This window comes from Phacochoerus africanus, chromosome 4, assembly GCF_016906955.1.
Source record: "Phacochoerus africanus isolate WHEZ1 chromosome 4, ROS_Pafr_v1, whole genome shotgun sequence".
NCBI lineage: Eukaryota > Metazoa > Chordata > Mammalia > Artiodactyla > Suidae > Phacochoerus > Phacochoerus africanus.
Genome location: NC_062547.1, coordinates 9,839,728 through 9,862,618, shown reverse-complemented (window position 1 = coordinate 9,862,618; position 22,891 = coordinate 9,839,728). Strand labels below are relative to the sequence as shown.

Here is a 22,891-nt window from a genome sequence, read left to right as displayed (position 1 = left end):
TGGTTCTGCACTGTGAGCACCTTGAGGTTCAGGCGTGTCACCTTCACGTTCATGGCCCCAGAGGTTCTGGTTGCTGAGCACATCAGAAGCCTTGTCTGGGTCGCTGGGCGGGTGACTTTCGCGCCTGGTCTTAGAGCCCATCCGAGGCAGTGGATGGGGAGTGCTCAGAACAGCACCCTCCCCTCACCTCTGCCCAGAAGGTGGCCCTACCAGAAGGTGGCCCCCGGTAGGCTGGAAGGGAATGGAGGAAGGGAACAGGTGGCTTCCTGGGGCACCAGCCAGGCAGGGTCTTGCCCACCAGGGGGGCCCCCTGCACCCTCAGGCACCAGTGAAGTGGCCGCTAACACCAACCGCCAACCGGTCGGGCGGGTTTGTGGGGAACCTGGCCGGGTTTCTTGAGGGACAGGATGTCCCGCTGGGGGCAGGCTTTGTGCCTGACCTTTCTTTCTGTCTTTCCCCTTTCAGGCGTCCAGGCTGCTCCTCTCCTGACCTCGCTCTCCTCTTTGCCCTGCCTCCCTCCTCTGAGGCAGAGCCTTGACCCTGCCCACCCTGGGGTCCAGGGCAGTCTGGGCGAGGAGGGGGTGCAGGCAGGAAACAGGCCAGGGCCCTGCAGGAAGGAGGTAGGCCCCTGAGACCCAGGGAAGAAGGATACCCACTGGCTGGGGTGACAGGCACCAGGCAGGAGCTGGCAGTGGCCGTGGGACGATGCTGCCACCTTTTTCTCCACTGAGGCATCAAGGATAAGGACCCGGAGCCCTCCGTTGTTGGGCTTCTCCTGCCTGTGTGACTTCTCCCTGCCCCCTACCGTGCTCCCCTCTCGGGGGAGTAGGAAATGGGGGTGAGGGAGCCCGGGTGTTCCTCTCACCCTCTGAGCGGGAGGGGGCTGGGTGCCCTGCTCTGTAGGTGTCAGCGGAACTGTCACCCAGCAGCGGTGCCGGTGCAGGGATTTCCCTGGCTGACTCACCCGGCCTGGCTGCGCCTCAGCCCAGGCAGGAGCTGTTTGTGAAGGTGTCTGGGTGGCAACAGCGACTCACAGGGAGGGAGTCCCGGGAACTGGGGAGCAGGGGGCGGAGGGGTGCAACTCCCCCCACGGAGCCCTCAGGCCTGCCTCCTGCCCTCCCCGCCCCCCACCAGCTGCCACCTGCCACGTCTCCATCAAGCATCGCGCCCCCACTTCCCAGCACAGGAGGAGCTGTGCTGCATCGAGGGTCCCGAGCACAGGCCTAGCGACCCCCTGCCTCCTAAAAGATTCCCCCAAGGGTGATGAAATGCCTTCCCTCCCGGGAACAGAGAAGCCATTGATTCCCTTGGTCTCCAGGCATTTCACGGGCAGGGTGGCCCGGTAGGGGGCCGAAAGGCAGGAAGTAGGGCCAGCACAGTGACCCGGCCGGGGGTCAGGGACCCCCCAGAGAAAGGGTGAAAGCTCAAGGCTCCCCGCAAAAGAATTCACACAAGCCTGTGCGCAATTTCCGGGCCCACAGATGCCCCAAGTTCATCTCTGGGCCCTCCCAGCCGCCGGCTGCGGCGGAGGTGTCGCAGTTACGGTGGGCAGGGCACTGGGGGAGGACTGAGCAGACAGAAATGTGGAGCAGGCGCCGGCCTGTGGGGGTGGCAGCAGCAGCAGGGCTGCGTGGGGCGCGCTGGGCTGGGGGCGGGATGGGCCGCACATTGCTGGGTGATTGCCCCAGAAATCCTGCTTGCTGGTTGCGGGAGGAAGGGAGGTCGCCCCCTGACCTCTCCAGGCTGCCCCTCACCCACCCGCCCACCCCCGGGGCCCTGGGCTGCCAGGGCTGTGGTCCACAGATGACATTCGGGACCCTGGCACGGTTCCCAGCCCCGTACCCACCCTCCTGGTCTGCTGAGAGATGCAGCGGTTTCTGTTGGCTGGGCGCCTTGGGGCAACTCCAGTGTGTCTATGGGCCCCCCCACCCCCAAGTGTGTCCAGCCTTGTTGGCCATGTTAATCTTTCTGTGAGCAAGCGCAGGGCAGGGCGGCCTGGGGCAGGAATGTGGCCCATGGGCCCAGCCTCCTGAACAGTGGGGCTGGGGGCACAGCCACGAGGGCGGGGGTCCCCCTCCCCGGCTCTCAGCCCAGCCGACAGCTGTGGTCGGGGGCATGGAGGCTGACTGGCAGCGGCCTGAGCAGGCAGCAGGAGCAGTCAGGGTGCGAGGGAGGCCTGGCCCAACCTGGAGTGGGCCCTCCCAGCAGGGCCAGAGCACCTCAGCCCTCCAGGGGCGGCACCCTTTGGAGGTCAGCGGGCAGCCAGGCACAGGAGCCTGCCAAGGCCCCCCGGAGGGAGCAGAGTTGCAGGCCTGGCTTCTGTGTTGGCTCCTGACCCGCTCCTGACTTCGCTGTGGCCTGGGGGCAGGTCTCTGCATCCCTCTTTCCTGCCTGAAACAAGTGTGTGTGACTCAGGGCCCAGAAGGTTCCTTCCCACCCAGCTGTTCTCCTGTGGTTCACTGAGCCCCTGGCTTAGAGAATAAGGGAGGCCCCGGGACTTCTGCCGATGAACCTGGTGGCCAGGGGCACCTGCGCCACGGAGCAGGGCGGACGTCCCCACTTGGACTCTCCGTTTCTCCTCCCTCCTCCCCGGGGTGATGGCGTGAAGTGAGGTAAGGGCCCCCAGCTCCCAGTACAAGGCCTTGTGGCAAGCAGTTGGGCTCTCACTAAACTGTAGTCGGTGTTGCTTCCCTAACTCTCATTATGTTTGAGGGGTTACCATTGTGGTGCAGTCAGCCCCCCAGAGCCTGCGGGGGGGCTCCGTGGAAGAGGTGTGGTGGCCCGAGTCCTGGGTTGGCATCTGGGTCCCTGGTCTGCTTGAGAAGCAGGAGGTCAGATGGGGGCAGCCAGAGGGTCCAGGCCGGTGGGTGGGGGCCTGGCCGAACCACCCGCTCCCATCTGCAGAGGGGCGGCCCGCCCCCCGTGAGTTGGCTGGAAGACCTCAGAGCTGAGGAGTGCGTGTTCTCCAAACATCTTGTTCACGGCAGATGGCAGCCACAACCCCTTTCCCCCTGCAGTTCCGGATGCACTTCCCTTCCTTGCGCTCACCCTCCTGATAACTTTGCTTTCTGCTTTTGGAGCTGGGGAGACAGCCCGCAGCCCCCGAAGCCACCTCTGACTGTGGAGAAGCTTGGTGCTCAGAGCATGGACAGTGCCCAGGGGAGAGGAGACCTCGAGCCCCTCTCTGCTCCATCAGGGAAGCTGTCTTGCCCAGGTTCCTGCACTCTGTCCAAGTCTCTTTGGCCAAACAGGCCAGCAGCGCGATTGAACAAGGGCCTGGGCCTGGTTTGACATTTCTTGAGCAGCTGTTCGGCAGCAGGCACTGTCTGGGTGCCAAGGACATGGGCAGAAGGTGCAGCCCTGCCCTCTAGCAGCTCCAGCCTATGGGGAACCCGGTGCCTGGGGCAGAAATGGAAGGGTGTCCATCAGGTCTGCCTCAGGGTTGGCGGGCTTCTGTGGGCTTCTCAGAGGAGGCGGTGTTTAGGCTAAGCCCTGGCAGGCTGAGGAGTGCCCAGGAGAACAGGATTAGAAAAGACATCCTGTGCCTCAAAGGCACTGAGGCATGGAGAGCTCTGACCCTGCAGAGCGCTCGACCATGGCGAGTAGTAGAGCAGAAAAAGGCCAAGCTGCCTCATCAGCATGTTCTGTTTAACACTAGGGTGGGGTCTTCGAGGAGGGGTAGACAGCTCTTCTGGTTGCTTGTGGGGTGGGGCCAGCCTGAAGCAGAAGCCCTGCATGGGGGCCGCATGGGGAGGGAATTCTGGGATCTAATTAATGGCTGCGCTGAGTGTGGAGCCAGCAGGAGCAGCCCCTGCTGATGGAGCAGCCCCTGCTGGTGCAGCCATAGGCTAGAAGTCTCCCCTAGAGGATGAGGTGAGGGGACCACAAACGAGCATGCCCTTGAAGGCTGTGGTGCCTCTACTTTCACAGTGCTGCCCCTCGTTCTGTGACCTGCCTCAGCTCCACTCCATATCCATGCGGCGCTGGACAGAGCACCCACGAATCAAGACCCTCGTCTGTGCCAAACTCTGTGCTAAGGGCTCCCACACGGGCCTCCTCCCATTTAAGCTTCACAAGAGCCGCGCACGTGGGCATCACCCCAAGGTCCTGAGACTTGTTCAGAGTCACCCAGCTAGGATGGGTGGCCAAGCAGAGGCTCCAGGGCCAGGTCAGCCTGACCCTCCCCTGCACACCTCCTGCTGGGTCTCGTACTCTGTCCCCTGGAGAAGGCTCAGTGTGCAGTGGGGGTGGGGGTGGAAAAGTATTTGCTTTTCCCAGCCCTGCATTTGCTGTGCCGCTAGCACCTGGCTGACTGTTTGCCCAAGGCTTTGCCTTCCAGGAAGATGGGTGGGGCAGGGCGGTGTGGCGGGTAAGTCGTCCGCTGCTTCTGGACTTCCAGCTTCTCTGCCTAGCAGGGAAGGGCTGCACCGCCCACAAGCACGCAAGCACCACGCCCTGCAGTCCACAGTGCCCGCCCCAGCGGGGCCGGGCCTCGCCAGCGCAGGGCCTGTGACTGCACTGCTGGGCCTGGCATGCCTGGCATGCCAGGGCAGCAGTGGCAGTGGCAGCTGGATGGTCAGCAAGGAGCAAGAATTGTCCCCAGGGCCCTTGTGTCAGGGCCCCAGCCCAGGGTGTGGAGGCGAGGGGTGGCATCAATGGGACTTTTGTGTGGCCAGGGGGAGAGGAGCACATGGCCCAAGCCAGGAGCATCCTGCCAGACACCTCTGCCGCCTCCTGTCCTGGGGCTGCCACGCCTTCCATGCTGCCAGCCCCTCCGGGGTTCCTCCCAGTGAGGAGAGCCTACCTTGGTTCAACCAATCCCTGCCCTGTCCTCATCCCCTTTCAGATAAATCAGGCCCAGTAAGTTGATGATTCCGGCCGGGGCCCTCCACCCGCCCTCCTGAGAGCGCCCCGCCCCTCCACCCACCCTCCTGAGTGTGGCCTTCAGCATCCTCTCCCCAGTCTGCCAGAGCTCACCCCTGTGTGGGCAGAAACTGACTGGGGAATGTGCTGGCCGCTTCTTGAGGCCACGGGTCTGGTCCTCGGGGCCAAGGGGGACAGATTAGGTAAACAGGGGCAGGGTGGGCTGGGCGGGGCTGGCGTCCCAGGGAAGAGGAAGCCCTTTCTCCCCTGAGGTGGGACCCCAGGACCAAGCCCACAGAGCTGGGCGGGGAGCCAGCACCTCCCACCCTGCAGTCCTGCCTGTGGCCAGCCTTACCGAGTGGCTCCGCTCCCAGGAAGAGGAGGAGGAGGAGGAGGAATCTCACCCTGCAGCCAGGTGCCCCCCTTGCTTTGCACTGTGGCCTTTAGCAAGTCCGCAGCGCCAGCCTGTGCTTGCTGCATCACTTGGTACCTGTCTGACAAGTTTTGAGGACAAGGAGGCTGCCACCAAGAGGCTGTGCCTGACCCACCATGGGCAAAGAACTCGGTACACAGAGAGCAGCTGGAAGAGTGTCCTGGCTCAGGCTTGGGGACAGCCTTTGCAGGAGGTTGTCCAGTCACACCCACACTAGTGCTTGGGGAGCCAGTATATGCTGGGGCCGGGGGTGGGGAGCAGCCTGGTTCCCCCCCTTTTCAGCTGCAGACCAGAACTGACGTGGAAGAGGGGACTGCTAGCCTCCTGAGGTTGCTCAGCCCTCTTTCCCGCTGCTGGTCAGGCCTGAGGACAGACAGAGTTTGCAAGCTTGGTGGCCCTGCAAACAGCCCATTCTCAGGCCTTTCATTCACACCCCTCTTCCCCCAGCAGAAGGACTTTCCCGAATGCATATCGTGTGCACGCAGCCCCACACCAAGCACCTGACTGTCACCTTCCCGTAACGCTGTGAGGCTGGTACCCCTGCAGTTCCCATTGGAAGGTTGTACTTTAACCAGAGTCCCTCAGATCTTATTTCCCTCCCCTTTTATAGGAATCTGGGCTCTGAGAAGTTGCAGCTCGCCCCAGTTATTGCGGCCGAGCCCAGTACCAAGCCTGAATTTTCTGCCAGGGAACCCGTGCATCTCCCACTCTTTCCGGGACCTAAACCGAAATGCCACTAAGTGAGCGTATTGATGCATAATTGATCCCACCCGGATCCCTCTGGCCTTTCTTCTAGGAAGCTCTGAGCACTTCCCAGACGGGATCGCCTGTTCTCCCAAGGCCCAGGGGAGCTGAGAGGAGGCCGGGCACAGAGGGTGGTGGAAGGGCCGCACAGAGCCAGCAAAGGGATCTAGAAAGCAGCCGGCATGCTGCCAGGCCCCCTTCGGCCTTCTGCCTCTGCAGAGGAGATGCTGGGGTGGGGGCATGTCTCCTCGGGGCCCTGCCCTCTGCCTCGGTCGCGACTGTGCAGGTTTGAGCCGCAAAGCGGCGGGAGCTAGAAGAATCCTGATGAGGCCCCCGGCGGGGGCGTGGATGTCGAAGCCCTGGGCTCTGTCTAAAAGGGAAGTAATCATATTGTGAGGCTTTTTATAGTGCTTTCCTTCTAAGAAGCCTCCGCTGTGTCTTGTTTGTTCTCCTCACATTCCTAGGAGGTTGGCAGAGAGCTGATCAGGGTCACGGGGAGGAGGCCCAGTGAGCAGGCCCTTGACCGAGTCATCTCCGGTCCCCCAGCAGCCAGCGAGGCAGGCACTGTCCCGTCCCCATTGTCTGGAGAGGAATGAGGCATAGAGGCGCTGAGGTCACGGGCAAGTGACTGATGGCTTCGGTTTTGACCTTGGTTCTGACAGACTTAAAGCACTGGGCCTAGACTGGTCAGTCCTGGCCCATCTGCCTCCCAGGGCAGCTGCGAGGAGGTATCACCAGTATTTCTGTGTCTGGGACTGTGTTCCTGAGCCTGAGCCTGAGGCTGAAGCCTCCGGTGGTTGAGCATTTGGAGGCATTAAAAAGGCGAGTCCTGGGGAAACGGGAGGTCATCTGGCCAAGCCCTGTGTTCTCAGGTGAAGACACTGAGGCTCTAAGAAGCCATCCCCAGGCGCTCTCCTTCTTGGTGACAGTGGCCCCAGGATCCTGGCGAGCCCCTCTGGGTCCCTCAGCAACCCTGTTGCTGGGAGGGGCTCGTGCATCCGCAAAGCACCGCCCTCTCTGTTCTCCCTCCAGGGGCGAGCTTTGCGGACCTGGGTACTACAGGCCACCCTCCCACAGGCAGACGGGACGGGGGGGCTGGGGCACTGCTGGGAGGCACAGGGGAGCAGGCTCTTCAATGCAGTGGAGCCCTTCTTGTGGCAGGACCTCCTGGATCCCTGGCCACATCCTGGCTCTGATGCTCCCTGTGTCACCTCAGGCAAATCACTGCCACCCCCTGCCATCAGCTTCTGCATCAGCAACACAATGGAGGTGCTGCGTTTCTCCGCCTCGCCCACAGTGTGGTTATCACTGGAGCCCATCTATGGTCGCGCTGCAGGAGAGCAGTCCAGGCCCGAGCTGGGATCCCAGGCACTCAGCCAGCAGGTGGTGTGGAAAGAGCCGGGGTTGGGAGTCGGGAGCCTGGCTTCTGGGCTCAGCTCTGCACAGGCTCCCTCCGGCTGTGCTCAGACGTGGCTCCTGCTACCTGCCAGGCCCTTTGCAGGTGCTGGGGACACAGCAGAGAAGGAGACAGAGGAGGTCCCCTACCTGGGAGCCACATGCTGGTGGGGTGCGTGGGGGTGTGTGTGCAGAGTAAACACATGAACAGGTGGATAAACTGGAGAGGGGTAGATGGAGGAACGTGCTGAGAAGAAAATAAAATAGTCACGTGAAAGATGAGGCCTGGGGTCTACCTGAGGTTGGGCAGGAAGGCCGCAGGAAGGATGTTTGAGCTTGGAAATAAGTGATGGGGGTGGGGGGACCATCCACGCAGAGCTGGGGAGCAGGGAGACAGGCCGTACTTGGCTGTTTGAGGGACAGAGAGGGGGCTGAGTCCCCGGGGTGATAAGCACGGGTCACGGGGGAGGTGAGGGCCAGCCGGCCGGCTGCCAGAGGGGCATGTGTTCTAAGTGTGATGAGCTTTGTGGAGTGACTGACTGGCAGTGGTGGCGGGGTGGGTGCTTCACCAGCAAACAGAGACACCCTCTCTCCCAGCCCCCGTCTCCCCTCCTGTTCGTGGTTTGCAGCAGGTCTAAGACCTCCTCCACCAGGTTAAGGCCCCCTCTTCGTGGCCGTATTCGTGGTCAGAGCCAGTGGCGGGAAGAGTAAGGAATGGAACGTTCAAGGGGAAAGGCCTCCAACCTCAGGCTCATTGTGGGAGCAGAGCTCGGGGGCCACCCCTGAGCGGGCACCTGCTAGATGGATGCCCAGGTCCGTCGCACTCCTCGGGGGCAGGGTGGGGCCGAGCTGAAACGCTGGGGGTGGGTGTCGCTGCTGAGGGGGGCAGGCTGCCCTGGGCCTTCGTTCTCACATGTTCCTCTGGGCTCAGGAGACCCAGGGCCAAGTCCCCTGTCCCTCCCTGCAGGCAGCGCCCCCGAGCATTGCAGCCCCCTGGAGCTCGACCACTGATGCAGTGCTGGCCCCTCTGCCTGTCCGGTTGCACGGCCGCAGGGCTGGGGCGTCCTCAACAGCGCCCTGTCCCGTCGGTCACCACGGTCTACTGAGTCTCAGTCTGGCCCCTACTTGTCTCCTCCCTCGTGTCTTGGCCCAGGATTTCTCACTGCTTCCGGCAGGAAGCTCAGACCCCGGGGCCTGGCTCGCAAGGCCCCAGCAGCCTCCCCACCCTGGGCCTCCCTCCTGGCTGGTCTGGTCTTGGCCCCGTCCTCCATGGTCCCCACACGGGCCTCTGCCATGGTGTTCCCTGGCTGCCTTCTCTTTGTGGCCTCATTGCTCAGATCTCAGCTCCAGCTCCCAGTTCTTAAGGCAGCTGCCCCTCACCTCCCTGCTCAGGCTCTGACTCGTAAAAATTTTCACGGTTGGACGTGACCATCAGCTTGAAGCCTCTCTCTTTCCTTGGGCTGTAGACTCCATGAGTGCTGGCCCCACACAGAGCCTTTATTTACTGCTGTGGCCCCTGGCACGTAGTAGGCACTCTGCTTGTGTGCTGGGCGGGTGGAGAATGGCTGCACGCGTGCATTTAATTTTACTGGGTTTCCCCACCCCTGGAGCTGTCCCCAGCCTTCTGTCCCCTCCAGTCCTGGTGCCGCCTTAAGCTGGGGAGTCTGGAACCAAACTCTGGCCAGATGCGAGGGTGGGTGTCCTCACAGTTGCCAGGGCCAGGGCCACCTTGTGTCCCTGCTTCTTGGTCAGCCAGGCCTGGGATTTGGGGACCCAGGCCTGCCTGGGGTCCCCTGAGGAGGGAAGGGCTCCCTCACTCACCTGCTTCAGCCTGGAGGATGGGACAGCCACAGTCAGTATGTCTGGGGCCCTGGCAAGACTGGAAGCCAGCTGCGTTCCCGAGGTACCACGAATTGAGGAGCCGGGAGGGGGCCAGGGATCAAATGGCCTTGGAGCCTTTGCCCCTGAGCTGGAGGCTATGGAGGATGCTCTCAGGCCCAAGTGTCACATCTCCTCTGCAAGCCAGCCAGGCCTTTGTCCTCCAGGGACCTGGCGTCCTGGCCCCTCGCTGCTAAGGGGCTAGAAAGGACGGTCATGGGAGACTCAGGATTGGGCGGCTGCAGCTCTTCCCTCAGGGTCAGGGTCTTCCCAGCGCCGGCCAGGGGCCCCCTCGCAGTGGGGGTGGGCTCTCAGGCCGCAAGGACATTCTGGTCAGGCAGCTCCATCTGACACTGGCAGGGAGGGGCCACCCAGGAGGCCCAGAGCCCACAGTTCTAGGTCACCTCCTGCACCATCCAGAGGCAGGAGTGGTATTTATAGCAGCCAGTGGCCACCAAGGGTGGGGCAGTCAGCAGGAGCCGTGACGCAGGCCGCCCCCCTCGGGTCCCCTGGCTTTCTCTGACTCCTTCACTACTGCCCCCCACCCCGCCCCAGCAGTGAAGGGCTGGGCCTGCTGAGGGGAGAGACATTGCTCCCTTCCTCCCCAAGCCCCAGAGGAGACCAGGTGCCACTTTCTGCCTGGCAGGAGCCTTGGCCTCAGCCAGTCTAGCCAGGACCCTGTCTGTCTCCGGGCTCCAGGTGGGCATCCCTTTAGCACTCAGCGCCAGGCCCTGCTGGTCTCTCTCGGTGGCGCCATCAGCTCTTGGCAAAAGGTCCGTCCCCTGGAGTCACGGGCAGCTTTGCTGACCTCCCTGGGGCTGGCAGGGGTCGGCGAAAGGCCTGCCTCAGCCCTCCTGGCAGCAGGCAGTGAATGGGGCCGCAGGCACCTGCCCCACGTTGCCTGGGAGGAGGCCCCGCCAAATGCCCATTGCCTCCCTGCTGTGACCTTGTTAAGTGGTCCTGGAATGCCACTCAGGCTGGAAGGGCAGGCAGCAGTCCAGCCCATGGTCACCAGGGCTGCGCCGGGCATGCGGTCCCAGCTCCACCTCCTGCCACACCCAGGGAGCAGCCCAGGGAGCAGAGGCCACAGAAGTGACAGTGTGATGTGGCTGGGGCCGCTGGCCCTCCGGATGAGTCCTCTGGGAAGGAAAGCGACTCCAGAGTCCAAGGTCGGGCTCTGCTCTCCCTGAGCCTTCCCTTACCCAGATACAAAGCTGGCCCTTCCACCCCGTCCAGGCACCAGGAGGCAGAAGGCTGACATTGACCTGGTAGCTGAGGGGGCTGCCCCCATGATGGAGGCCAGGGCTCCCCCCGTTGCCAGTCTTTGTTGCCCTGAGCCTCCAGGCCCATCCCCCAGGCTGGGAGAGGAGCAGAGGGAGGTCAATGTCCCCTCCTCAGGGCTTCCAGTAACAGAAAGTGAGGCCGGACTCTGCAGGAAGCGGGGGCCGTGACTTTGCTGACCAACCCCGGCTGGGGCTTAAGGCCAACTGCGCGGACCGAGCTTCCCCAGGGAGGAACCCCCGAGTGGGCAGTGGCGTCTGAAGAGGAGGAAGCACCAGGCAGGGGGCCGCTCCACTGACCAACAGGAGACGGAGATGGGAGCAGGAAACCGGCTTGTCCACCGGTGGCGGGGGGTCATTGGTGGAGAGCTTTGTAGCTAATGGTTGGGAGTTTTAATCTTACTTAAAGGGCACTTAGAAGCCGTAATGCACTTTTGAGGAGGGGGTTGATTTAATTAAAGCCACAGAAGGGCCTGCATGTAGCCAGTGCACCCAGCTCTCAGCACTTCACAACTTTGAACTCACTTTGTCCTCATAGTAGCCCCACGAGGGAGGGGCTGTCATCACCCCCCCCACACCCCATTTTACCGAGGAGGAGGAAGCGCTGGTTGATTCATCCTGGGCAGTGGCTCCTGCTCTGTGCTTTAAAGGTCACAGTTCAGTGCACGTCTGAATGGACAGAGGCACTGGGACAAAAACGGGACCCAGCCCTGTCCTCTGTCCAAAGGCAGAGGGCCTTTAGAGCCCCACCCTTCCTGGGGGCCTGTGGTCACGGGGTCCGGTTCAGCTTTGTCATGGCCACAGAGGTGCGAGGGAATGAGGGGCGTGTAGGAGCCTCCCAGCCCCTGGGTCAGTGTTTCTGTGGCCGCTTGTGGCTCAGGCCAGGCAGACACGCATCATGGTTGAATTAGCCTGGGCTCCTGGATGGGACCACCCACCCCCCCGCCCCCCTGCCCCAGGCTCTCTCAGCTATCCTGCCCCAGCACAGCAAGGAGGACTATAAAAGTCAAGGCCAGGCGTTTGCATTGTGGCTCAGTGGGTTAAGAACCCAACTAATATCCATGAGGATGTGGGTTCGATCCCTGGCCTTGCTCAGTGGGTTAAGGGTTTGGTGCTGCCACAAGCTACAGCGTAGGTTGCAGATGTGGCTTGGATCTGGTATTGTTGTGGCTGTGGCGTAGGCTGGCGGCTGTGGCGTAGGCTGGCAGCTGTAGCTCCGATTGGACCCCTAGCCCAGGAACTTCCATGTGCCGCAAGTGCAGCCCTAAAAAAGCAAAAAAGTCAAGGCCAGAATGGACCTGCGAGCTCATCCTGTCCAGGGCCTCTCAGACATTTTTAATCACTGAGACTGTGTAGCGCACCCCAAGTTACAAGGAGCCCCAACATGTAAAAGGGCTAAGAGCTGCTCTGACCTGTGCAGCCTGGGGAGGGGGGGTTGCCTGGCGAGACCCACGTGGGAGAGCACTGCCATCCGCTCCCTCGGCACAGGGGGAGAGGGGCAGGGCCTGGGCCGAGGCCCGTGTGCCGTGGAAGCAGAACCGGCCACCTCCCTGGTGCTCCGCGGGGCTGGGCGCTGCAGACCGCCTCCCCTGGGAAGGAGTTTGTGTTACGCAGTCACTCGATCCCTGCCTGCCTCTGCGATGCCCAGGGAATGGCTGAAGTGAAACTCAATAGCCCAGGTGCGGGCCTGCGCCCTAGATGGCTGTGCTGCCCGGGGAGGTGGCCCCTCGTGGATCCTCCGTGGCCGCTTGGCCTCCTAGAGTCTGGGGAGCGTGTCTCTGGTGTGGACCCGAGGAGACAGGCGCGGTAGGACCATGGGGGCACAGGGTGTGCTGGGCATGGGGGGTGGAGGTTCCCAGAGGGGGGGTGTCAGGCCTGGTGTGTCACTTAGCACCCTCATTAGCCTCCTCACTAGGGCCCCTCATGCATGGGAAGGTGCTAATCTCTCTCAGAGGTGTCACCAGCACCCTCCTGCCCGCCCGCCTGGGACTGGGAGCCTCTGCTCGAAAGCTCTGGGAAGCCCGGGAGGCGGGTGCCTGGGGGTTCCCAGCCACTGACTCTAGGGAGAGCAGAGGCCCTGGGGAAGGTGAGGGGCTCTGGGGGTGGGGGCTGAAGATGAGCTGGAGCAGTGAGCCTCTGCCTCTCTGGGCCTCCAGCGTCTGAGCAGAAAGGGGGGCACAGTGGGATGCCCGGAAACTCAGAGACGCAGATGGGGCCTTCCATGGGAGCACAGGTGCAGCCCTGGGCCAGCGCTCCCTGGTCCCAGCTGACCCGCGGGATGTGGGTCCCATCTCCCTGGCTCACTGGGGATTAAGGAGGCAGGGCCAGTGAAGTCTTATCCAGGGCAGATGGGGCTCCTGGGAGGTAGGTTGGTAAGGGTGGGGGCAGGTGTGGGGCAGTGGCCAGGGGCAGAAGGGAGGGCTGTGGTGTGCTCATTGGGTGGGCCACACCCTCTGCATCCTGCATTTCGGGGGGAGGGGGGGTGCGGCAGGGGAGGGGTGAAGATGTTTTAGAGCCTGTGGGGATGTGGGAAGACCAGGGCAGGACAGAAAGGACTTGGCCTGAGTGGATGCAACCCCGGGATGGGTGTCTGCATCCATCACAGACAGGCAGGAGGAAACGGCCAGGGGCTCTGAGACGCGGGCACCGGGCAGTGCCCACCAGGAGGCCAGCAGAGCCCCCCTCTCTCTGGGCTGGGCACCAGGGAGAGTGCAGGGAAAAGGTCATTCCTAGTTTCAGGAAAATAAACAGTCTCCAAGGAAGAATTCAGAACAAAGCGTGGCCTGGCCAGAAGGGAACCTCTTCCACCAGCAGAAACAGGTCCATTCTGGCCCAGGAAGTAAAAGCCCTGGCATCAAGCCCCAGGAGGAGAGGACCGGGGAGGGCTATGGGGTGGGAGGGGGGCCTGGCCCGCCGGCCCGCCTGCCCGGAGCGTCCTGCTGCCTCCCCGCTCCTTCCCCAGTGGCCACCCTCCCAGAACAACTAGCAGGAAACCAAAGGCCTCAATTGATTCCCGGGGAGTTGGCTGGTGTCAGTGACAGGGCCAGTGGCAGATGGCAACTTCGGCTTGTTGTAGACGAGTGGAAAATAATTAGCGTGAGAACGAGGAGCTAGAGCCTCCAGTGATAAATGGAGCCCTGATGAGGGCTCATCGGGAGGGGCTGAGAGCACAGACTGGGGCCTCGTGGCCTGGCTCGGCCACTCACTAGCTGAGTGACCTTGGGCAAGTTACTTAACTTCTCTGGGCCGGTTTTCTCATCCATCAAATAGGGCTAACAAGAGTACTTACCTCGTAGGGTTGCTAAAAGGTTGAAATTAAAGTTAAGTAGGTAATAGCTGTGAACCGCTTGCCACTGTGCCTGGTGTGTAGTAAATGCTGCATAAGGATTTTTTTAAAGTAACAAGTGATGGAATGATTGTCGTCGGAGCTACTTCCAGGTCCAGCCCCGCATGGTCACAGGCACGGCCCCCACTCCTTTTCATCCCCTTCCCTGAACTCTGTGCCTGGCCCGGATCACTCTTTTGTGGGGAGGGCCTCTGGCCAGCAGGCACGTGGGTGTGGAGAGAACACGGTGGAGACCCCGCTTCCCTCGCTCACGGGTTCCTTAACCTTGGAGCCTCAGTTTCCCCATCTGGCGCATGAGAACAGCCATACCCACCCACGGGCTTGTCGCGAGGGGCATAGGAGGCGCTTCCCCTGGTCCCTCGGCACCTGGGCAGGGATGCCTATGAGGCAGAGACTTGGAGGGGAGGGGAGCAGAGGCAGCGGGGGTCCCCATCGGCCCCAGCCGCACCAGGCACATGGCTTCAGCCCCAGGCCTGGACGTCTGAGGACCCATCCCTTGCCGAAATCCAGCCTCAGCCCTGGGCAGGCTCGGCGCTGCCTTCTGCTCCGGCACAGCTGACGTGTGAAAAGCAACAGCTTTCGGGCCCCTAACTTGGGTCGTGCGCACCCGGGCACAGGCTGGCGGTGCACGCGGCCCCCAGCCCACGCGCGCGCTCTCTCTCTCTGTCGCCTCCCTCGCCGCACTCCCCCTTGTGCACCTCAGAGACCAGGGGGAGAAGGGGCCTTCGGGGCGGGAGGAAGGAACGTGTGGGTCCTGGTGTCTGCGTGTGAGAACAAGGAGTCAGATTGATGGGCAGAGAGATTTTTTTCATTTCAAGGAAGTTGCTCCACAACCCCAGCCCTGCCGTGTCCTTGTCAGGGCACCTTCGGGGAGGCCGGTGCTCCTCCATGACCTCTGTTTCCCCATCTGAGCGGAGGTGGTACCCTGACCGCCTCATGAGGCTGGAGTAAGAGGACACACAGAGGAGTTCCCGTTGTGGCTCAGTGGGTTAAGAACCTGACTCGTATCCATGGGGATGCAGATTCAATCCTTGGCCTCGCTCAGCGGGTTAAGAATCCTGTGTTGCTGCAAGCTGCAGCATAGGTCGCAGATGCGGCTCGGATCCCTTGTTGCTGTGGCTGTGGCGTAGGCTGGTAGCTGTAGCTCCCAGTGGACCCTGGGAACTTCCATATGCTGCGGGTGCAGCCCTAAAAAGAAAAGAGAACACAAAGGGTTTCTAGCTCTGGGCCCACAGCCCACTCACCTTCAGGCAGCCGGCGGAACTCCCTCAGGCTCAGTTTTCCTCATCTGCAGAGTGGGGCCGATGCCCTCAGTGTCCCCGTGGTGGTGTGACCGTGAGTCTGGAGCCAGAGGAAGACCCAGAGTGCTCTTTGTGGCCTTGGCGCCTCACTCCGTAGTGGATGTGGGAGGCCTGCTTCTGGGTTCAGAGATAGGCATTTAACTGAATGCTGCTCCTCAGAAGCAGCAGTTAAGACGCGGGCTCTGGAACTAGGCTGTGTGACCTGCAGCAAGTCACGACAGCTCATCCGTAAAATATGGTAATAGCAGTGCCTGCTGGACAGAGTTACCATGAGGACTGAGTTACGTTTGCAAAATGCGTAGATAAAGCCCAAGACGTGGTGGGCAACTGACCGACGCCAGAGGGAGCAGAACAACGGGGTCCCCAGCTTAAGGAGGGCTGAACTCTCCTCCCTCACCCTGGAAGCGCCCCGCAGCTTCGTGAAATGATTCTAGTTCCCCATGCTCATCACCTCCCCCTGCCGGGGCGCCCTCATTTAAGCCTCCCAAGTGACAACAAAAAACAAAACAAAACAGAACCATTTGGAGTTCCCATCGTGGCCCAGGGGTTAACGAACCCGACTAGCATTCATGAGGCCTCACCCAGTGGGTAAAGGATCCGGTGTTGCCGTGAGCTGGGGTGTAGGTCGCAGATGCGGCTTAGATTCTTCATGGCTGTGGCTGTGGTGTAGGCTGGTTGCTGCAGCTCCGATTGGACCCCTAGCTTGGGAACCTCCATATGCCTCAGGTGCGGCCCTAAAAAGACAAAAAAAAAAAAAAAATTCCTCCTTGGCAAGCAGAGAGGTTACCTAGCTCTCTAGCCACACAGCTCAGGAGTGGAGGAGCCGGGATTTGCTGCCACTGGAGCCCGTGCCCTGGACATGGCTAAAGATGGCAGGAGCCACCTGCCAGCCCACTTAGGCCAGAGGACAGCCCGTTGGTGAGCTGGGACAGAGCCCTGGGGGCTACCACTTGGCCTGAAGGCTTCCCAGGGCCCTGCGTCCCTGCAGTCAGTCCCCCTAGAGACTAGATAAACTGCAGCAGCAACATGGAAACACTTGGTATCAGACAGACCTACCAGGCAGCAAGCGCCAGTCTCCCTCCCTGTTTTTGGAGCATCGTTTCATTTCAAAGCTGTTTCTCATGGGGCATCCCATTCATTATGGGAATGGGGGTCATGGGCCCTCTTCTCACAGCCCCAGGGATCACAGCACCTCGCAGAGCTAAGCGGTCCTCATTGACGTCCTGATTTCCCTCTTTACTCTGGCCACCAGGAATCGTGGAGTCAAATGATAGTCTAGCCCTCCTGTGAGGGCCTTTGTGTCTTGCACGTGTGCGGCAATTTCCCCAACCTCCTAATTTAATTTACTTTGTTTTTGTTCTGAGGTTTGTTTTTAAGGTTATATTCTAACTCATTATTTGTGCTTCCTACATGGGCACATGCAGCCTTGGTTGTGGACATCAGTACCTATTAACCAGGACAAAAATACCAGCCTGCCCTAAGTCCAGGCTCCTCATTTTTCAGAAGAGGTAGCTGAGGTCTGGAAGGGAAGGGACTTTCTGCCTGGGGACGCTGCCCTTGGTCTGGCAGCTCTAGCCGTGGCTGGCCGTGGCCCGGTCACCAGCCTCGGCAGGCAGGGCTGGACAGGGTCCCGGCAAGGTGGGCTTGGGGCTGAGGTCTCCTCTGTCCACGAGCCGAGCCGCAGAGCACTGGGGACCCCACCCGCCGGGAGGTGGCGAGCTAGTCACCCACGCCTCTGCTGGAAACTGCACCAGTGATGGATGCATCTGGAGGGTTGATCTCCTGCGAGGGGGCTCACGTGGATGTTGCCGGCGCCCAGAAGGGTTATGTATCCAGAGCATGAAAGGGAGGATCGTGGCCCAGGCTCCCTGGGGTCACACACCGCTCATGGGTGTGTCTCTTGGGCAGTTGGAGCAGGGTGGGCTGAGAGGCAGGAGAAGGGGCGGGCTGGCTCAGGGGACCCTGGGACTGTGTGTCCAGCACCGGGTGGAATGGATGTACTGGGAAAGCTGGGAGCCTCTGGGGCCTTTCTGAACCTCAGTTTCCTCATCCATGAAAGGCAGCCTGAAGACCTTTTTTCGAGGCCCCTTCTAGCCCTGCCCTTCCTGCATGAGCTGTGGGCTTTGGCTGGCAGCAGGAAGGGCCTGGGTCTCTGCCTGCTTAGCCTCCTGCTCCTCAGAAGGGGTGGGCCAGCATCTCTGAGCCTCGGGCTCCTGGTTCTTCAGCAGTAATGGTCGTGGAAGAGCCACCACGTTCACTGAGCACCTGCTCTGGACAGGTGCCGGCTTAAGCATATGACTCATTTAATCTTGGTGATAATTCTGAGGTAGCTACTGTTCTTAGCCCCATTTTAGAAATAAGGAACTGAGGCACAGAGAGGTTAAGTAACTTGTCCAAGGTCACACAGCCAAGGAAGTACACAGCCAGAAGCCAGACACAGCCTGATTTTGGAGTGTGTGGAGTGAGAGGGACGCTGTCGCCCTGCATCACTGCTGAGGGGATGGCGGGTGATTCGTCCAGGACGTGGAACACGGGAGGGGCTCAGCTGATGTCCAGTGTATCCCCATGGCCGGGACCTGCCTGTCACTCCCTCTCTCAGGCTCAACTTTTAGCCCATCCTTGGGCCCAGATGCCCAAGGCCACCTCTGCCTGGTGGGAAGTCTCATGGGCTGACCTAGAGGCTGGAGGTGATGCTGGATGGGCCTCCTACAGCACGTCATCCTGTCCCCTGTGGTTCAGCCTGTCCCCAGTGCCCTGGCCCCACTGTGGGCACCAAGGTGACCCTCATCTCCCACCAGCCCGAAGCTGGGATCCTCTGTGCCCACGGCAGCCCATGCCGTCCTCCATCCCGGGAGCTCTCAGCACCCCACCAGCTGGACCCACTGCCCAGGGCCAAGCTCAAGGGGACCTTAGGAGCAAGGAATGAAGCCGAGCCTGGGGTGCTTTAAATAGTAGCCCCCCCGCCCCAGGCCTGGGGCGGAGTGGGTTACCCTGTCAGGGCTTCTGATCAGGGCCAGTCACGGGCAACAGCAACACCTGCCCAAACCGCAGCACCTGTCACGGATCACCCTGCCACAGAGTCCCCAGGAGCCCCTCCGGAGCCCTGCTGAAATGATGGTCCCTGCATACAGAGCCCTGGGCTCTGCCAGGACCCACACAGACCTCTGACCTCATCCCAGCCATCGCAGCCTTCTTGAGGGTGGGGCGGCAGCGGGATGTCCCTGGTTGCAGCTCAGGAACTGAAGCCAACAGAGTTCAGACAGCCAGGGGAGAGGACGGTCCTCCAGGAGCAGGCAGGGAGGTGCTGGGGAGGGACAGGTCCCCAAAACAAAGGGTTTGCGCAAAGAGGGGAAGGGGTCGTGTGTCTGGGCCTAATGGCAGCTGCTTTGGGGGATGGCGCAGTGGTTTGGAGGGGCCAGGGCTGCCGGGGGAGAGGGGCTGGCTCACACTCCAGGGCGTGGGGGGCGTGTGTGGAGGAGGCCAGCGCAGCAAGTCCCCGCCCCCCGGGATGGGCAGCAAGGAGTCAGCAAGTCAACTCTAAGACAGTGTGCTGAGGGCCACACTGGGACGAGGGGACCATGGGTCCCACGAGGAGGCAGCCTGTTCTGCCTGAGGATGGGTGGGGGGCGCTGTCGGGGAGGGGTTTCGAAGAAAGGGTGGCTTTTGGTCGGCCTGGAAAGATGAGCGGGATTTTGCCTGGCAGAAGAACTGGGGTGAACAAAGCTCAGATTCCAGTGTGGTGTCTTTAGGGAGCAGCAAATTTGGAGGGTTGGGAAGGGAAGGTGCGCAGTGTGAGAAGGGGCTGGACTGCCTCCCCAGCCGGAAAGGGGCCCTGCGCCTGTCCATGCCTGGGATTCCTGGGGCTCGGGAATGTCTTCCTGCTTCAGGACCCAGAGAGGGCAAGGCACCTGCCCACGGCTGCACAGCCCGCCTGCCAGTTGCCGAGGCCCCTTCCTGCTGCCTGAGGCTTGGACTTTATCCTGCAGACCCCGGGAGTCTTGGAAGGTTTTTAAAGTCCAGGTCAGCATGTGCCTTTTAGAAAACAGTTTTGCATTTTTGGAAAGAGGAACTCTTTCCAAAAGAGAATGGGTTAATACTTAACTCAGGGGCATGAATCCGCATCAAGGAAATGGGGCTTCGAGGGTGGAGGAAGAAAGGGGCCTCGTGGTGCCACCCAAGTCATTCCGTCCACATGTGGGGCCATGTCCTGGCACCCCACTCACACCTGCCTGGACCCAGCAGGGCCCCTGTTCTCTCCAGCCAAAGGGGGGGGGTGCCACACCTCCCCTGGCAGTGCCCCCAGACTGGCTAAGGAGGGGAGGCCGTGTGCCCCTCCGCTGAGGTTACTGAAGGGCACGGACGCTGTGCCCTGGGGGAGGAGAGCCAGAGGAGGTGCTTTGTGGCAGCCCCAGACCAGGAAGTGGCCTGTGCCCTCCCCCAGCCCGAGCCATTTCCGCCAGATGAAATCACATCCCCAGCAGGGGAACAGGCCCCCATTGTAAAGGGCCGGGGTCTCAAGAGAAAGGACGCCTTTCAGGCCCTTAAAAACAGCAGCCCTGAGATTTATGAACCCGCATGGGATAGAGCGGCCCATCCTCCCCCAGCAGCAGCACAGACCCTGTCCCCCCCAACCCCACACCATGACCTGGTGGTGACCAGCTGGAGAAGCCACTAGTCCAGGCGGGGGAGGGGCAGCTGGGCCACTGGGTACACAGGCTCTCCGTCGGCCTCACCCGCCCGTGCTGAGGCCATCACTGGCTCTGTCCAGCACCGCTGGGGCTGCTCATATGGTCCACACCAGACCCTCCCAGGTGGGGATGATGGACATTTTACAGATGAGGAAGCTGAGGCACAACCAGTAAGTCACACCGTCAGAGGGCGGTGGAGCCGGCACTGGAAGCCAGGCGGCGCTGGGCCTGGGATTCTGCAGTGATGGACCAGGCCCGGGTGCAGCCCAGAGGGCACAGGGCATGGTTCCCAGGCCTGCGAGGGGGCACCCGGTGGGGCCAGCCCACAGGAGCCCCGCCACATGACCTACTAGGTGGGACTGGCACTGACCACAGCTGTCGGCTGGGGGCTCCCAGAGGCTGCCACTGGCCGTACCACTCCAGGGTCTTGACAGATCTTCGGCCACCTCTGCAGGGGTGCCAGGCTCGCCCCACTTCTCCCACCAGAGAGCAGGGAGGGTGGGGCCGTGAGTGAGGTGGTTAGGTGTACATGTGAGCAAGGGTGATTTCGCCTTTCTAGACTCCTAGAGGTGCAGGGTGGGGGTGAGGGAGGCGTTTGGGAAGGGCTCGCCATGGTGCATCCCTGCGAACCAGGTGTTCCAGCTCCTGGCAGGGCAGCCCTCACCCGCCAGCCCCTCGGGGACGGCCCTCCCCTCCCCCGCGGGGCCTGGCCTGATCGGAGCAGCCGGGGAGCCACGGCACCTGCCTGGACCTCTCAGCCATTTCCTTTGTGTGAGGGCCCCAGGCCCAGCCCCGTGCTCCCCCTCACCCTCCGCGGGCCACCTGGAGTCCGGGAGGGGCTGCAGAGAGCTGGCGGCTGAAATGCCAGCTGTTGGCAGCTCTGTCCTTCTGCAGCCCCGCTACCACCCACGGAGTCCCAGCCCCTCCCATCCCGTCCGTCCATCCTTTCAAACCGAAGCCGATGCTGTCAGCCACTTGTCACAGGCACACCACTGGAGCCCCAGCCTCCTGCAGTCCCAGACCCCCCCACCCCCGGCCACCCCACCACGCAGCTCCGTGCTCTCCATCCTTCTCCCGCTTCCCAGAATCCGTGCTCCGACTCCTCCTTGGAGAGAGTGGGATGATGTCACTTCCTGAGGGTGGGGGGAGGAGTAGGCACGACCCCGGCAGGCTAGCCCGCCAGCCCGCCCGCCAGGCCACCACCTCGCTGCGAGCAGCCTGGCAGCTGGATGAAGTGGCCGCGCCAGGGAGAGGGCGAAGGAGACGGGCCGGGCTGGACGTGCTGGCCGGTCCCCCGGCCCCACACCCCCTCGCCCACCCTGAGGGCCGTGCCCACCAGCTGGGGGAGACTTGGCCACTTCGTGAGTGATGCCGTTCTCCGCAGATACTCTTCTTCCCTGGAGCCGTCACCGGGGAGAGGAGGACTTGCCGCCCACCCCTGGACCAGGTGCTATGTAAGCCTCTGCCAGCCTGGGGGCAGCTGCCCACCAGCGCCCAGCCTCCCGCAGCAGGGGTTCCTCCATACAGTTCGGCGCCGGGCTACCCGGGAGCTCCTTGCCAGTATTCCCCTTGCCAGTATCCCCTGTGGGAAGCCAGTCGGCTCTCGCCACCCCTTCCTTGCTCCTGGGGCTCCGGGGAGTGGGGACTCGGATTCCTGGGCCCTCCTCCCTGAGCTTGCCTGCAGCTGATTTGAATTCAGCTACTTCAGAGAGTTGGGATCTGGGCCGCCAAGGCTGTATGGCCCAGGGTGGGCGAGGGAGCCAAGAGGGTGGGACACCCACAGGGCTCGCCCACTGCCCTGGCAGCGGCGGGGCCGGGCACCCCCGCCAGGCTCCCAACCCCCAGTCTCAGCCGTGTCCTTCCCCACCGAGAGGCATGGCTGTGGTTGGGAATTCTGTCTGACGGGGGCAAAATCAAGTCGTAGAGTCTGCGCTCAGCCTTCCAGCAAAGCAAGAAATGGAAGGCCTCATTCACCAAATATTTACTGCGCACCTACTATGCACTGGGCTCCCATCCTCCATATGTGCCAGCCCCACGCATGCCCTCCCCCTCACCTGCCCCGAGGCCTTTGACTCTCCCTGGCCAGCTCAGCTCATGCGAGGGCACAGGCTCGGGCTTGGTCCAGGAAGCCCCCCACCCCACCCCAAGAACAGCATGCCCTGGGCAGGGGTCTCCCCTGATCCCTTGGAGGGGGAGGCAGGGGTGCACCCAGGTCCTGAATGGAGCTGAGCTCTTCCTGTTGGGGTGACCACAGGCAGAGCTGATCATCCCAAGGGCTCTGTGCCAGCCTTGGGGACAGGAAAGTCCTCTGGGCTAAGGCTGAAGCCACTGTCTTGCTGCTGCACTTTTAAATGCTGGCTCTGGGGGGGGAGTCTATAGCCGGAAGTGGTCCTGCCCAGGGGTGGGCCTGGAAGCCCCTGGGCCTCAGGGCGTGCTGCTGGGCACACCTCGCCAGGACTGTGGTGGCCCTGGGTGCCACAGCGGCCTGGGCAGCCTCAGGGTCCTCTGCTGTGTTTCAGGAGGTGAGCGCCAGGCCCGCTGAGCCTCCGCAGAGCTGCCAGCCATGCCCGGGATCGTGGTGTTCCGGCGGCGCTGGTCTGTGGGCAGCGATGACCTCGTCCTGCCGGCCATCTTCCTCTTCCTCCTGCACACCACCTGGTGAGTCTCGGCCTGGAAGGAGGGCCCTGGCCACCTGTCCTGACCCTGTTGTGTTCCCAGCTCCCAGGAGCTGGTGTGGAGAGACATCCGCCCCCTTAGGGCGATACCCGGGTAGAACCCAGAGACCCCGCCTGGCCATCGGGGGACCTGACCCCAGCACTGGGCGGAACTGCCGTCTGCCCACCCACGGCTGGTGGCTGAGCACCCTGCCCCCACGTCTCTGCCCCTGGCTGCCCCTGGCTGCCCGTGGCCTAGAGGGACTCCCTGCTGGAGGACTGCAGTTCTGCACCCAGAGCCGAAACGTC

At 62.2% G+C, this 22,891-nt stretch overlaps 1 protein-coding gene across 2 annotated transcripts in view; it reads left to right on the top strand.

The window, feature by feature from the left end:
* DAGLA (diacylglycerol lipase alpha) overlaps positions 1-22,891 on the top strand; it is a 61,156-nt gene that overhangs the window by 13,867 nt on the left and 24,398 nt on the right. Inside the window, exons 1-2 of one of the 2 annotated variants that reach the window (XM_047775564.1) lie at positions 21,041-21,382; positions 22,448-22,586. In XM_047775564.1, coding sequence (XP_047631520.1) covers positions 22,492-22,586 — 95 coding nt within the window. In that variant the 5' untranslated portion in view covers positions 21,041-21,382; positions 22,448-22,491. Of the gene's footprint in view, positions 1-21,040; positions 21,383-22,447; positions 22,587-22,891 lie in introns of those variants that run through there. The other variant, XM_047775563.1, reaches the window with a different exon arrangement.